At 49.4% G+C, this 15,773-nt stretch overlaps 1 protein-coding gene across 3 annotated transcripts in view; it reads right to left on the bottom strand.

Annotated features, from left to right (window-relative positions):
- The window catches only part of LOC142183548 (membrane-spanning 4-domains subfamily A member 4A-like), a 55,775-nt gene extending 43,950 nt beyond the window's left edge, over nucleotides 1–11,825 (bottom strand). The window contains exon 1 of one of the 3 annotated variants that reach the window (XM_075258671.1): nucleotides 11,596–11,825. In XM_075258671.1, coding sequence (XP_075114772.1) covers nucleotides 11,596–11,605 — 10 coding nt within the window. In that variant the 5' untranslated portion in view covers nucleotides 11,606–11,825. Of the gene's footprint in view, nucleotides 1–2,034; nucleotides 2,066–11,595 lie in introns of those variants that run through there. The other 2 variants (XM_075258673.1, XM_075258674.1) reach the window with 2 other exon arrangements.
- Between the last annotated feature and the right edge of the window lie 3,948 nt (nucleotides 11,826–15,773).

The raw sequence follows: 15,773 nt of genomic DNA, 5'->3' as shown, positions 1-15,773 counted from the left end.
GAAGATGTAAGAGTGGTGACAACCAAAGCCCTATAACTCCCCGACATAAGAGCGGGTACAGGTAAGACCTGATCAGTTATTGAGGGATATTTGTCAGCACTCCGCAGGTCCCTGGGGAAACTGTTTATCTCTATCCTGAATAAGAGGATTCTCAGGTTCCTCATCCAGTAGAATGTCCTTAAGAAAAGCCAAGAAGGGTTTGTGCCAAATCACCAACCACATCTAGGAACATAACTGAGGAATCAAATATGGTTGTAGCCTAAGGCCAATGCTCTTCAACATCTACATTCAAGGGGTTCTCCATTTAGTTGGTGTTGAGGGATGTCCAGATCTGATGAGGCTTCAGTGTCTTGTACTCCACTCCAGTAAGTACAGTCCTATGAAAAAGTTTGTGCCCCCCTATTAATCTTAATCATTGTTAGTTGTAAATATTTTGGTGTTTGCCATGTCAGTCTGATCTATCTAATAACTGATGGACACAGTAATATTTCAGGATTGGAATGAGGTTTATTGTACTAACAGAGAATGTGCAATATGCATTACACCAAAATGTGACCAGTGCAAAAATGTTTGTCCCCTTATCATTTTATGGATGTGAATACTCCTAACTACTTGTTACTGACTTACTGAAGCACAACATTGGTTCTGTAACCTCAGTGACCTTTGCATTTCATAGCCAGGTGTATCCAATCATGAGACAAGGGATTTAAGGTGGCCAATTGCAAGTTGTTCTCCGATTTGAATCTCCTCTGAAGAGTGGCATCATGGGCTACTCAAAACAACTCTCAGATGATCTGAAATCAAAGATTGTTCCACATAGTTGTTCAGGGGAAGGAGACAAAAAGTTGTCTCAGAGATTTAACCTGTCAGTTTCCACTGTGAGGAACATAGTAAGGAGATGGAAGACCACAGGGACAGTTCTTGTTAAGCCCAGAAGTGGCAGGCCAAGAAAAATATCAGAAAGGCAGAGAAGAAGAATGGTGAGAAGAGTCAAGGACAATCCACAGACCACCTCCAAAGAGCTGCAGCATCATCTTGCTGCAGATGGTGTCACTGTGCATCGGTCAACAATACAGCGCACTTTGCACAAGGAGAAGCTGTATGGGAGAGTGATGAGAAAGAAGCCGTTTCTGCACGTACGCCACAAATAGAGTCGCCTGAGCGATGCAAAAGCACATTTGGACAAGCCAGCTTCATTTTGGAAGAAGGTGCTGTGGACTGATGAAACAAAGATTGAGTTGGTCATACAAAAAGGCGTTATGCATGGCGTCCAAAAAAACAGCATTCCAAGAAAAACACATGCTACCCACTGTAAGATTTGGTGGAGGTTCCATCATGCTTTGGGGCTGTGTGGCCAATGCCGGCACCGGGAATCTTGTTAAAGTTAAGGGTCGCATGGATTCCACTCAGTATCAGCAGATTCTTGAGAATAATGTTCAAGAATCAGTGACGAAGTTGAAGTTACGCTGGGGATGGATATTTCAGCAAGACAATGATCCAAAACACCACTCCAAATCGACTCTGGCATTCATGCAGAGGAACAATTACAATGTTCTGGAATGGCCATCCCAGTCCCCAGACCTGAATATCATTGACCATCTGTGGGATGATTGGAAGCGGGCTGTCCATGCTCGGCGACCATCAAACTGAACTGAACGCAAATTGTAAAGAGGAATGGTCCAAAATCCCTTCATCCAGGATCCAGGAACTGATTAACAGCTACAGGAAGCGACTAGAGGCAAAAGGAGGAGCTACTAAATATTACTGGCACTTTTCTGTTGAGGTGCCCAGACTTTTGCACCGGTCACATTTTGGTGTAATGCATATTGCACATATTCTGTTAGTACAATAAACCTCATTCCAATCCTGGAATATTACTGTGTCCATCAGTTATTAGATAGATCAGACTGACATGGCAAACACCAAAATATTTACAACTAACAATGATTAAGATTAATAGGGGGGCACTAACTTTTTCATAGGACTGTATCTCTGGGGGCTGTAAGTAAGGAAGTCCTCTGAGAGTCCAGTTACCTTTTGTGATGGTTCCCAGATAACAACTCCCGTCAGGCAGGACTCCTTCTCTCCTCCTAGAACTTGACGGCTTTTCTATCTATCTCAGGGCTGTCTTTAGGCTCAATCTTCTCCCTCAGGGGCTGTATAGGGAACCAAAGGACTCAATGTAACAGTGTGTCTTCCACTACACACTGTTAACACTCTAAATGACCAAAAGTCTCCCGGACCCCACCCAGCGGTCTGTGATAGGTCACGCCTGCACCAAATATGGGAGTTAACCAGACAGTAGAGAAAACCAAGAAGAGAATACAAACTGGAAGCTGCAAAACAACAAATATGTGGAACATTTACACAATCCAGACAAAGAACATACCCAGCAACAAAAGACAATAGAAGCCGGAGCACTCCGGGATGCTGCACTATTTGTAAGGTTGTGTTGGGTAGCTGCCAATGTGGAGTAGTCACGCTCCCTGGGGCTAATGTAGAAAACACACACGTCTTTTGTTGCTTACAGAACACAATTGGTGATGTATTTTTGTCTTTTATCGTTTGTATAATTGATATTGCAAAAGTAAGACAAGAAACAGTCACTCAATAGAGCTCTGCCGCGTGGGTACTTTTATGAGACGTGTGTGGGGCTGGTACTGTTATAGGAGCTCTGCCGCGTGCGTACTTTTATGGGACGTGTGTGGGGCTGGTACTGTTATAGGAGCTCTGCCGCGTGGGTACTTTTATGAGACGTGTGGGGGGCTGGTACTGTTATAGGAGCTCTGCCGCGTGGGTATTTTATGGGACGTGTGTGGGGCTGGTACTGTTATAGGAGCTCTGCTGCGTGGGTACTTTTATGAGACGTGTGTGGGGCTGGTACTGTTATAGGAGCTCTGCCGCGTGCGTACTTTTATGGGACGTGTGTGGGGCTGGTACTGTTATAGGAGCTCTGCCGCGTGGGTACTTTTATGAGACGTGTGGGGGGCTGGTACTGTTATAGGACCTCTGCCGCGTGGGTATTTTATGGGACGTGTGTGGGGCTGGTACTGTTATAGGAGCTCTGCCGTGTGGGTACTTTTATTAGACGTGTGGGGGGCTGGTACTATTATAGAAGCTCTGCCGCATGGATACTTTTATGGGACATGTGTAGGGCTGGCACTATTATAGGAGCTCTGCCGCGTGGGAACTTTTATGAGATGTGTGTGGAGGGCTGGTACTGTTATAGGAGCTCTGCCGTGTGGGTACTTTTATTAGACGTGTGGGGGGCTGGCACTATTATAGGAGCTCTGCCGCGTGGGAACTTTTATGAGACCTGTGTGGGGCTGGTACTATTATAGGAGCTCTGCCGCATGGATACTTTTATGAGACCCGTGTGGGGCTGGTACTATTATAGGAGCTCTGCCGCGTGGGTACTTTTATGAGACCTGTGTGGGGCTGGTACTATTATAGGAGCTCTGCCGCGTGGGAACTTTTATGAGACGTGTGTGGGGCTGGTACTGTTATAGGAGCTCTGCCGCATGGATACTTTTATGGGACATGTGTAGGGCTGGCACTATTATAGGAGCTCTGCCGCGTGGGAACTTTTATGAGACGTGTGTGGGGCTGGTACTGTTATAGGAGCTCTGCCGCGTGCGTACTTTTATGGGACGTGTGTGGGGCTGGTACTGTTATAGGAGCTCTGCCGCGTGGGTACTTTTATGAGACGTGTGGGGGGCTGGTACTGTTATAGGAGCTCTGCCGCGTGGGTATTTTATGGGACGTGTGTGGGGCTGGTACTGTTATAGGAGCTCTGCTGCGTGGGTACTTTTATGAGACGTGTGTGGGGCTGGTACTGTTATAGGAGCTCTGCCGCGTGCGTACTTTTATGGGACGTGTGTGGGGCTGGTACTGTTATAGGAGCTCTGCCGCGTGGGTACTTTTATGAGACGTGTGGGGGGCTGGTACTGTTATAGGACCTCTGCCGCGTGGGTATTTTATGGGACGTGTGTGGGGCTGGTACTGTTATAGGAGCTCTGCCGTGTGGGTACTTTTATTAGACGTGTGGGGGGCTGGTACTATTATAGGAGCTCTGCCGCATGGATACTTTTATGGGACATGTGTAGGGCTGGCACTATTATAGGAGCTCTGCCGCGTGGGAACTTTTATGAGATGTGTGTGGGGGGCTGGTACTGTTATAGGAGCTCTGCCGTGTGGGTACTTTTATTAGACGTGTGGGGGGCTGGCACTATTATAGGAGCTCTGCCGCGTGGGAACTTTTATGAGACGTGTGGGGGGCTGGCACTATTATAGGAGCTCTGCCGCGTGGGAACTTTTATGAGACCTGTGTGGGGCTGGTACTATTATAGGAGCTCTGCCGCATGGATACTTTTATGAGACCTGTGTGGGGCTGGTACTATTATAGGAGCTCTGCCGCGTGGGTACTTTTATGAGACCTGTGTGGGGCTGGTACTATTATAGGAGCTCTGCCGCATGGATACTTTTATGAGACCTGTGTGGGGCTGGTACTATTATAGGAGCTCTGCCGCGTGGGAACTTTTATGAGATGTGTGTGGGGGGCTGGTACTGATATAGGAGCTCTGCCGCATGCGTACTTTTATGGGACGTGTGTGGGGCTGGTACTGTTATAGGAGCTCTGCCACGTGGGTACTTTTATGAGACGTGTGTGGGGCTGGTACTGTTATAGGAGCTCTGCCGCATGGGTACATTTATGAGACGTGTGGGGAGGGGCTGGTACTGTTATAGGAGCTCTGCCGTATGCGTACTTTTATGGGACGTGTGTGGGGGGCTTGTACTGTTATAGGAGCTCTGCCGCATGGGTACATTTATGAGACATGTGTGGGGCTGGTACTGTTATAGGAGCTCTGCCGTGTGCGTACTTTTATGGGACGTGTGTGGGCGGCTTGTACTGTTATAGGAGCTCTGCCGCGTGGGTACTTTTATGAGACCTGTGTGGGGCTGGTACTATTATAGGAGCTCTGCCGCGTGGGTACTTTTATGGGACGTGTGTGGGGCTGGTACTGTTATAGGAGCTCTGCCGCGTGGGTACTTTTATGAGACCTGTGTGGGGCTGGTACTATTATAGGAGCTCTGCCGCGTGCGTACTTTTATGAGACCTGTGTGGGGCTGGTACTGTTATAGGAGCTCTGCCGCGTGGGAACTTTTATGAGATGTGTGTCGGGGGCTGGTACTGTTATAGGAGCTCTGCCGTGTGGGTACTTTTATTAGACGTGTGGGGGGCTGGTACTATTATAGGAGCTCTGCCGCGTGGGTACTTTTATGAGACCTGTGTGGGGCTGGTACTGATATAGGAGCTCTGCCGCATGGGTACATTTATGAGACATGTGTGGGGCTGGTACTGTTATAGGAGCTCTGCCGTGTGCGTACTTTTAGGAGACGTGTGGGGGGCTGGTACTGTTATAGGAGCTCTGCCGCGTGGGTACTTTTATGGGACGTGTGTGGGGGGCTTGTACTGTTATAGGAGCTCTGCCACGTGGGTACTTTTATGAGACGTGTGTGGGGCTGGTACTGTTATAGGAGCTCTGCCGCGTGCGTACTTTTATGGGACGTGTGTGGGGCTGGTACTGTTATAGGAGCTCTGCCGCGTGGGTACTTTTATGAGACGTGTGGGGGGCTGGTACTGTTATAGGACCTCTGCCGCGTGGGTATTTTATGGGACGTGTGTGGGGCTGGTACTGTTATAGGAGCTCTGCCGTGTGGGTACTTTTATTAGACGTGTGGGGGGCTGGTACTATTATAGGAGCTCTGCCGCATGGATACTTTTATGGGACATGTGTAGGGCTGGCACTATTATAGGAGCTCTGCCGCGTGGGTACTTTTATGAGATGTGTGTGTGGGGCTGGTACTGTTATAGGAGCTCTGCCGTGTGGGTACTTTTATTAGACGTGTGGGGGGCTGGCACTATTATAGGAGCTCTGCCGCGTGGGAACTTTTATGAGACGTGTGGGGGGCTGGCACTATTATAGGAGCTCTGCCGCGTGGGAACTTTTATGAGACCTGTGTGGGGCTGGTACTATTATAGGAGCTCTGCCGCATGGATACTTTTATGAGACCTGTGTGGGGCTGGTACTATTATAGGAGCTCTGCCGCGTGGGTACTTTTATGAGACCTGTGTGGGGCTGGTACTATTATAGGAGCTCTGCCGCATGGATACTTTTATGAGACCTGTGTGGGGCTGGTACTATTATAGGAGCTCTGCCGCGTGGGAACTTTTATGAGATGTGTGTGGGGGGCTGGTACTGATATAGGAGCTCTGCCGCATGCGTACTTTTATGGGACGTGTGTGGGGCTGGTACTGTTATAGGAGCTCTGCCACGTGGGTACTTTTATGAGACGTGTGTGGGGCTGGTACTGTTATAGGAGCTCTGCCGCATGGGTACATTTATGAGACGTGTGGGGAGGGGCTGGTACTGTTATAGGAGCTCTGCCGTATGCGTACTTTTATGGGACGTGTGTGGGGGGCTTGTACTGTTATAGGAGCTCTGCCGCGTGGGTACTTTTATGAGACCTGTGTGGGGCTGGTACTGTTATAGGAGCTCTGCCGCATGGGTACATTTATGAGACATGTGTGGGGCTGGTACTGTTATAGGAGCTCTGCTGTGTGCGTACTTTTATGGGACGTGTGTGGGGGGCTTGTACTGTTATAGGAGCTCTGCCACATGGGTACTTTTATGAGACGTGTGTGGGGCTGGTACTGTTATAGGAGCTCTGCCGCATGGGTACATTTATGAGACATGTGTGGGGCTGGTACTGTTATAGGAGCTCTGCCGTGTTCGTACTTTTATGGGACGTGTGTGGGCGGCTTGTACTGTTATAGGAGCTCTGCCGCGTGGGTACTTTTATGAGACCTGTGTGGGGCTGGTACTATTATAGGAGCTCTGCCGCGTGGGTACTTTTATGGGACGTGTGTGGGGCTGGTACTGTTATAGGAGCTCTGCCGCGTGGGTACTTTTATGAGACGTGTGTGGGGCTGGTACTGTTATAGGAGCTCTGCCGCGTGCGTACTTTTATGAGACCTGTGTGGGGCTGGTACTATTATAGGAGCTCTGCCGCGTGCGTACTTTTATGAGACCTGTGTGGGGCTGGTACTGTTATAGGAGCTCTGCCGCGTGGGAACTTTTATGAGATGTGTGTCGGGGGCTGGTACTGTTATAGGAGCTCTGCCGTGTGGGTACTTTTATTAGACGTGTGGGGGGCTGGTACTATTATAGGAGCTCTGCCGCGTGGGTACTTTTATGAGACCTGTGTGGGGCTGGTACTGATATAGGAGCTCTGCCGCATGGGTACATTTATGAGACATGTGTGGGGCTGGTACTGTTATAGGAGCTCTGCCGTGTGCGTACTTTTAGGAGACGTGTGGGGGGCTGGTACTGTTATAGGAGCTCTGCCGCGTGGGTACTTTTATGGGACGTGTGTGGGGGGCTTGTACTGTTATAGGAGCTCTGCCACGTGGGTACTTTTATGAGACGTGTGTGGGGCTGGTACTGTTATAGGAGCTCTGCCGCGTGGGTACATTTATGAGACATGTGTGGGGCTGGTACTGTTATAGGAGCTCTGCCGTGTGCGTACTTTTATGGGACGTGTGTGGGGGGCTTGTACTGTTATAGGAGCTCTGCCGCGTGGGTACTTTTATGGGACGTGTGTGGGGGGCTTGTACTGTTATAGGAGCTCTGCCACGTGGGTACTTTTATGAGACGTGTGTGGGGCTGGTACTGTTATAGGAGCTCTGCCGCGTGGGTACATTTATGAGACATGTGTGGGGCTGGTACTGTTATAGGAGCTCTGCCGTGTGCGTACTTTTATGGGACGTGTGTGGGGGGCTTGTACTGTTATAGGAGCTCTGCCGCGTGGGTACTTTTATGAGACCTGTGTGGGGCTGGTACTGTTATAGGAGCTCTGCCGCGTGGGTACTTTTATGAGACCTGTGTGGGGCTGGTACTATTATAGGAGCTCTGCCGCGTGGGTACTTTTATGAGACGTGTGTGGGGCTGGTACTGTTATAGGAGCTCTGCCGCGTGGGTACTTTTATGAGACGTGTGGGGGGCTGGTACTATTATAGGCGCTCTGCCGCGTGGGTACTTTTATGAGACGTGTGGGGGGCTGGTACTGTTATAGGAGCTCTGCCGCGTGGGTACTTTTATGAGACCTGTGTGGGGCTGGTACTATTATAGGAGCTCTGCCGCGTGGGAACTTTTATGAGATGTGTGTGGGGGGCTGGTACTGTTATAGGAGCTCTGCCGCGTGGGAACTTTTATGAGATGTGTGTGGGGGGCTGGTACTGTTATAGGAGCTCTGCCGTGTGGGTACTTTTATTAGACGTGTGGGGGGCTGGTACTATTATAGGAGCTCTGCCGCATGGATACTTTTATGAGACCTGTGTGGGGCTGGTACTATTATAGGAGCTCTGCCGCGTGGGAACTTTTATGAGATGTGTGTGGGGGGCTGGTACTGATATAGGAGCTCTGCCGCGTGCGTACTTTTATGGGACGTGTGTGGGGCTGGTACTGTTATAGGAGCTCTGCCGCGTGGGTACTTTTATGGGACGTGTGTGGGGCTGGTACTGTTATAGGAGCTCTGCCACGTGGGTACTTTTATGAGACGTGTGTGGGGCTGGTACTGTTATAGGAGCTCTGCCGCATGGGTACATTTATGAGATGTGTGGGGAGGGGCTGGTACTGTTATAGGAGCTCTGCCGTGTGCGTACTTTTATGGGACCTGTGTGGGGCTGGTACTGTTATAGGAGCTCTGCCGCATGGGTACATTTATGAGACATGTGTGGGGCTGGTACTGTTATAGGAGCTCTGCCGCGTGGGTACTTTTATGAGACGTGTGTGGGGCTGGTACTGTTATAGGAGCTCTGCCGCGTGGGTACTTTTATGAGACGTGTGTGGGGCTGGCACTATTATAGGAGCTCTGCCACGTGGGAACTTTTATGAGACGTGTGTGGGGGGCTGGTACTGATATAGGAGCTCTGCCGCGTGCGTACTTTTATGGGACGTGTGTGGGGCTGGTACTGTTATAGGAGCTCTGCCGCGTGCGTACTTTTATGAGACGTGTGTGGGGCTGGCACTATTATAGGAGCTCTGCCACGTGGGTACTTTTATGAGACGTGTGTGGGGGGCTGGTACTGATATAGGAGCTCTGCCGCGTGCGTACTTTTATGGGACGTGTGTGGGGCTGGTACTGTTATAGGAGCTCTGCTGCGTGGGTACTTTTATGAGACGTGTGTGGGGCTGGTACTGTTATAGGAGCTCTGCCGCGTGGGTACTTTAATGAGACCTGTGTGTGGGGCTGGCACTATTATAGGAGCTCTGCCGCGTGGGTACTTTTATGAGACGTGTGGGGGGCTGGTACTGTTATAGGAGCTCTGCCGCGTGGGTACTTTTATGAGACGTGTGTGTGTGTGTGGGGGGGCTTGTACTGTTATAGGAGCTCTGCCGCGTGGGTACTTTTATGAGACGTGTGTGTGTGGGGGGCTTGTACTGTTATAGGAACTCTGCCGCGTGGGTACTTTTATGAGACGTGTGTGTGGGGGGGCTTGTACTGTTATAGGAACTCTGCCGCGTGGGTACTTTTACGAGACGTGTGTGGGGGGGGCTTGTACTGTTATAGGAGCTCTGCCGCGTGGGTACTTTAATGAGACCTGTGTGGGGGGCTGGTACTGTTATTGGAGCTCTGCTAGGCTGGCACTTTTATGGGACATGTGTAGGGCTGGCACTATTATTGGCGCTGTATGGTACTGACACTTTTATGGAACATGTGGGGGTCTAGCACAATTTTTGGAGCTGTGTGGGGATGACACAGTTATAGGGCATACAGAATGTGGGGTTGGCACTGTATTGTACTGGTACTCTAATGGGACATGAGCGAGGTTGACACCATTGTTGGAGCTGGTATTGAAGCTGGTGCTATTTCGGGACATCTTGGGGTACCTGGCACTAATATAGGAGCCCTGTGAGACTGGCACAGTAATTGATAGATATTAAAGAGCAGAAGACAGAACAGCAGATCTGTGTTATGGAGCCGACTCCATAAGATCCCAGTGCGGCTTCTTGGTGAAGACGTGATATTGTACTTGTATTTATGTAAGTACACATTTTGGACAGAGTCCTAGATCAGCTAAAATGGATTGTATTCTGACTTGGTGCAGGATTTGATCCAGGTCTGAAACGCGTAGTTTTAGGAACACAAGTACAGTATCCGCCTCACAGCGACGGCCCTGAAATGTCATGCGCTCTTCAGTTCTGTGTGTTATTGTGCTGTATACCAGTCCCCGCCAGGACTACCAGGAAGGATCATTGTGCGTTGGCACAGGTCCGATATGTTCCGGCCTCCAGACGGCCCTGACTATAATTTCCCTCTTTTCTATCTTTTCCTTGTTAATATTTAAGAGATCCTGAACAAACAGAACTGGTAAAATATCAACCATCGACTCGTTATAAAAGTGACACGTAAGGAGCTATAAAAGACAAGATTACCCGAGGTTACCGCGTCTGAGGGCAAGAAACGTTCACTTGCATTTACAGTCGCAGCTTCATAACAATCCCCGGACCTCAATAATCCAACCCTGGACCTTACATGGTCAAATGGCCAAAAGAACTGAGTCTTCCACTGATAGGAACAAACAGAATGTGGTGAGCGAGGAGCAGAATGGGGGATGTCACACCAGAAATCTGGCATAGAAGGGATAATAAATTCCCCCAGTGTGCATGGGGCCAAAAATGGACATTAGCTTGTGCAACGGGGGCTTAAAGGGGTTGTCTATACTCACCTGTCCCCAGAACTTTGTCAGCCGCTGACACCACGTATATCACCAGTCCCTCCGCAGCGACCACTGAAGCTGCTGATGGGTCTCAGTGGTCATGTGAGGTGCGGGACCGAGGCACAGCAAGAGACTGAAGAGGGGGACAATGGAGCACCATGGAAAGGTATGTTATGTTATACTGTCACGGACCTCTCCGTAGTTTGCCCACTTCCTTTAAGGGACCATTAGAAACCTTGTGGTTTGTCGATGGTCTCACCCTATAGACTTGTGCTTGTCTATCATATGAAGGAAACAGGGACTACTCTTAGCAGTGGTCGAGGAGTCCAAAGGAGATGTTAGGAAAACACATTGCAGATGACTATAATGTCCCCTCCAGCCGTACAGAGAATCTCACTAAGCCTGACATGTTGTCGTAGTTCCCGTCCCACCTCCAGTGCGCAGTTATTGGTGCAAAAAACGTGCCAGGGAAGGTGGGAGGGGATACGAATTTATACTGCGTTTGCGCCTTGTATTCGATTGGAATCAAATATCCCGAACGGCCTGATATTCAATCGAACGGCGTTCGCTCATCTCTAGTGACTACTCTTAGCAGTGGTCGAGGAGTCCAAAGGATTTTAGGAAAACACGTTGCAGATGACTATCATGTCCCCTCCGGCCGTACAGAGAATCTCACTAAGCCTGACATGTTCTTATCACACATAGGTAATAGAAAGCTGAAGATATCTGACATATACAATATCTCTCCTGGATATCTACAGGTGACCATGTTATATAAGTCCAGTAAGTCTCCCATGTCCAGGTGTACTCACCGCTCTCCATAGCGTGTCTGCGCACTAATCCCCAGCTCTGCCTCTTTATTAAACATTCACCTGAGCTCTTGTGTTGCCAGCAGCCGTCAGTTCCTCTTGTGATGTAAAATACGGGGCGTTATGTTGTTCTGCTGTCACCTGCAAAGATCTGCTAAATTATTCACTTCTGGGAACTGCTTTTTTAACCCTCTACACAAGGAACTAGGCGTGACGTCACGTTACTCCGAGGAGTTCCCAACACACGACACAGGTAAAGGCTGCAAAAAGTCTGAACTGATAGCTGGAAGTCCAGGATAAAGTCCATTGTCGCCATCAGATTGTGAAGGGACTCGGTTATAGAGTGGAATATGATATCTGACCCGAGTTATCGTATCGAATATGTCATAAAAAATGACCTTTTGCTCGTATCAACTTTTTATATTAAACATATTTTACAATAACCTCCTGTAATTGGACACTGAGCCTAATGATAGTCAGACGCCTCCTGTTCTGTAGAGATCACTTCTCAGCAGTTATCTCAGCACAGGGATTATTACAATGAAGGATAATGCTTTATCTTAATAGAAGTCTGGGTGGTCACATGAATGTAAAGTTGACACCAGGGGTGGCATTAATTATTCCCCTGCAATGCAAAGAATAGCCATGAGAAGGGAACTGTTAGAACTAGACCTGTGACCTCTACAGTTGCCAATGTGGTTGTGTCCACCTTTTAGAACTGCTCGTCTGTCTTTCCCGAGTCTTTATTAGGCCGCTTCCCTCCTTTCCTCACTGCTGGCTATTCAGTATTCCTGGTGGTTTAGGTGTTTGAACTTGAACTTGCTTGTTATTCGTATCTGACCCCTGACTTCAGTTTCTGACTACGTTCCTGCCTTCCGTATCTGCCTCTATGTTCTTCTCTATTACGACCCCTGCTTGTCTCCCAGACTTCTCCTTGTTGAACCCATTTTGTACTGCGCTGAAATCCCGCTGCCAACCAGACTGATCCTTTTGTACTCTACTGACCTCTGATGACCATGATGACACTCTGCCTAAAGTCTTGTGGCTGAAGCTACTCTCCTGCAACCTTGGATGCTTCCTGACCTTCTGCCAGGTCCAGTATAATCCTGGTGAGTTGTAATGTTCTTCTGGGTCTGCTCTTACCTGTGGTGCGCCGAGCCTGCCGTACCCTCTCAATAGCTGCCAACTCTGGCTTGAAGGAGTCTTCCAAATCCAAACCCACCACTAGGAGCTCTGGTGAACACGTCCAGAGGCTGGACTTGGCTCTGTTGTGGGGAAGGGGGCTTGGCGTGCTTGACCAAAGTTTCTAGTAGAACCAGGTTTTCTAGAACTAACCTTGTCTGTCTCAGTTTTGAACTATATTTGCACCAAGTGTTATGGTCCTGGAGCATTTCTTAGGGGACGACTGCAGACAAGATCATGTTTATTCCCAGGTCTGTCTTGATGTTTTTGCTCCTAGGTTGGTGACAGTGACAAGGGGTCATCTCCTACATCTAGACGAGAGAACATCTCACCAGTATCATGGACAGCGGTTCTTTACTGTAAGTGCAGAGGGTCTATGGAAGTCACTGGCACCAGATGTGGTGATGGTGGACTCATTGTGCAAGCTCAAGGAGGGCTGTGTTCTTGTATACGGGGAACGTTTATAGCACTTTTTCTTAAATGTTCTTGGAAAATAAAAGCAGAACTTTTTTCAATCTTGGGGAGCTCCTTTAAGGACTGACGTTCACTTAGTCTGTGTTGTTGGCCGTTACGGCTGTCGGTATGGACGTCTTACGCTTTTCTCTGACCTGCATTTCTCAGTATTGTGGGTGGAAACACTTTACGGTAAGTCTCACCTCGGAGGAATGGGGATATTTCTGCAGAGGTAAATATATTACACAAGGAATGAGGATTAGATGTCATCTATACGGATTAATGTCTCTCCACCCAAAAGGAAAAAAAGTCCCAGATGACGTGTAATCCTTCCACCCGTGCAGCGGCCTTGAGGTGTACAAGAGCTTCAGGTTTCGGGGTTCGTCTACGTACAGAGATGTTTCCTGAACTAATGTCATGTCTAGTACACTGGAGAAGATGTCAGCAACCTTCAGCAGTAGACAAGATGGACATTTCCTTAAAGTGGACAGCTAGCCAGGAACGTAACTAGGAAAGACTGGGCTCAATAGCAAGATTATGACTGGGCCCCTCTGGCCTCCACACTGTGTAAAGCTGAGTATAAACACATATATACTCCTAAAGCTGAGTATACACACATATATACTCCTAAAGCTGGATTTACACACATATACTCCTAAGGTTGAGTATATACACATATTCTTCAGAACAACCCTATATCATACCTCCCAACTGTCCCGCTTTCTGCAGGACATTCACAATTTTGGTGATGTGTCCCGCGGTCCCGGTTGGAGGGAGGTATGTCCCAATATCAACTCAGATCTGCGTCTGGAGGACGCAGATCTGAGTTGAATACATACGTGACTAAAGCAAGGAGCTGTCACAGGTCAGCTCCTTGCTTTGCCGCTGCACTCCGGCTAGTGGCTGTGTAGACGCGATGTGATGACGTGACATTGCACCTACAGACTGTGTTAGCGAGACTGTGGAGAGAGCGGCGAGGGAACGAGGAAAAGGTGAGTGTAAGTGGTTTTTGTGTGTAGACATTGAGGTGGAACAAGAAACTGGGGCAGATGAAGGAGAGGACGGCATGACACTGGAGGCAGAGATGGGGGGACATGACTCTGGGGCAGAGAAGGGGGGACATGAATCTGGGGCAGAGATGGGGGGACATGATTCTGGGGGCAGAGAAGGGGGACATGAATCTGGGGGCAGAGATGGGGGGACATGATTCTGGGGGCAGAGAAGGGGGGACATGAATCTGGGGGCAGAAATGGGGGGACATGATTCTGGGGGCAGAGATGGAGGGACATGATTCTGGGGGCAGAGATGGGGGACATGAATCTGGGGACAGAGATGGAGAGGACATGAATCTGGGGGAAGAGATGGAGGGGACATGAATCTGGAGGCAGAGATGTGGGGACATGATTCTGGGGACAGAGAAGGGGGACATGAATCTGGGGGCAAGAGATGGGGGACATGAATCTGGGGGCAGAGATGGGGGGACATGATTCTGGGGGCAGAGAAGGGGGGACATGAATCTGGGGGCAGAAATGGGGGGACATGATTCTGGGGACAGAGATGGAGGGACATGATTCTGGGGGCAGAGAAGGGGGACATGAATCTGGGGGCAAGAGATGGGGTACATGAATCTGGGGGCAGAGATGGAGGGGACATGAATCTGGGGGCAGAGATGGGGGGACATGAATCTGGGGGCAGAGATGGAGGGGACATGAATCTGGGGATAGAGATGGAGAGGACATGAATCTGGGGGAAGAGATGGAGGGGATATGAATCTGGAGGCAGAGATGTGGGGACATGATTCTGGGGGCAGAGATGGGGGGACATGATTCTGGGGGCAGAGAAGGGGGGACATGAATCTGGGGGCAAGAGATGGGGGGACATGAATCTGGGGGCAGAGATGGAGGGGACATGAATCTGGGGGCAGAGATGGGGGAACATTAATCTGGGGGAAGAGATGGGGGGACATTAATCTGGGGGAAGAGATGGAGGGGACATGAATCTGGGGGCAGAGATGGGGGAACATGAAACTGGGAGCAGAGATGGAGGGGGGACACGAAACTGGGGGCAGATGAAGGGTGTATATGAAACTTGGGGAGAGATAGAGGGGGGACATAATTTACGGGTGACTGTAGGAGGATTATACTGTGTGGGGGCACATGAAAAATGAATGAGAACGGGCGGAGTCAACATAAAAGTGGGTGGAGCTATATTTGCCGCGGCGCACAACGCTATTGGTTCCCCCATCCCAAAGTCATGTCCCCATTTGCTAATGGCTCCGGGGGTGTCTTTAATATGGTGACCTGTAGGCCCTCCTGGATTATGCAACCACTGAGACCCCTATGGTTATGCCAGTAGGGATTCACGTTGGCAAGGGGAATGGTAGCAGCCAGTTGTCTATTAGGCCTGGACTATATGAAGGGTTTCTAATAATTCATTTTCTGGACAATCCCTTTAATACGCCTTCTGGAATAGATTACTTCCCCTTCGTGTGATATTTGTAGATGGTTCATGAAGAGTCTATTCTTACATGACATATTCATCATTGA

Source organism: Leptodactylus fuscus, chromosome 10, assembly GCF_031893055.1.
Source record: "Leptodactylus fuscus isolate aLepFus1 chromosome 10, aLepFus1.hap2, whole genome shotgun sequence".
Taxonomy (NCBI): Eukaryota; Metazoa; Chordata; class Amphibia; order Anura; family Leptodactylidae; genus Leptodactylus; species Leptodactylus fuscus.
Note: the sequence above shows the minus strand (reverse complement) of the source record. Positions and strands in the feature narration are given on the sequence as shown.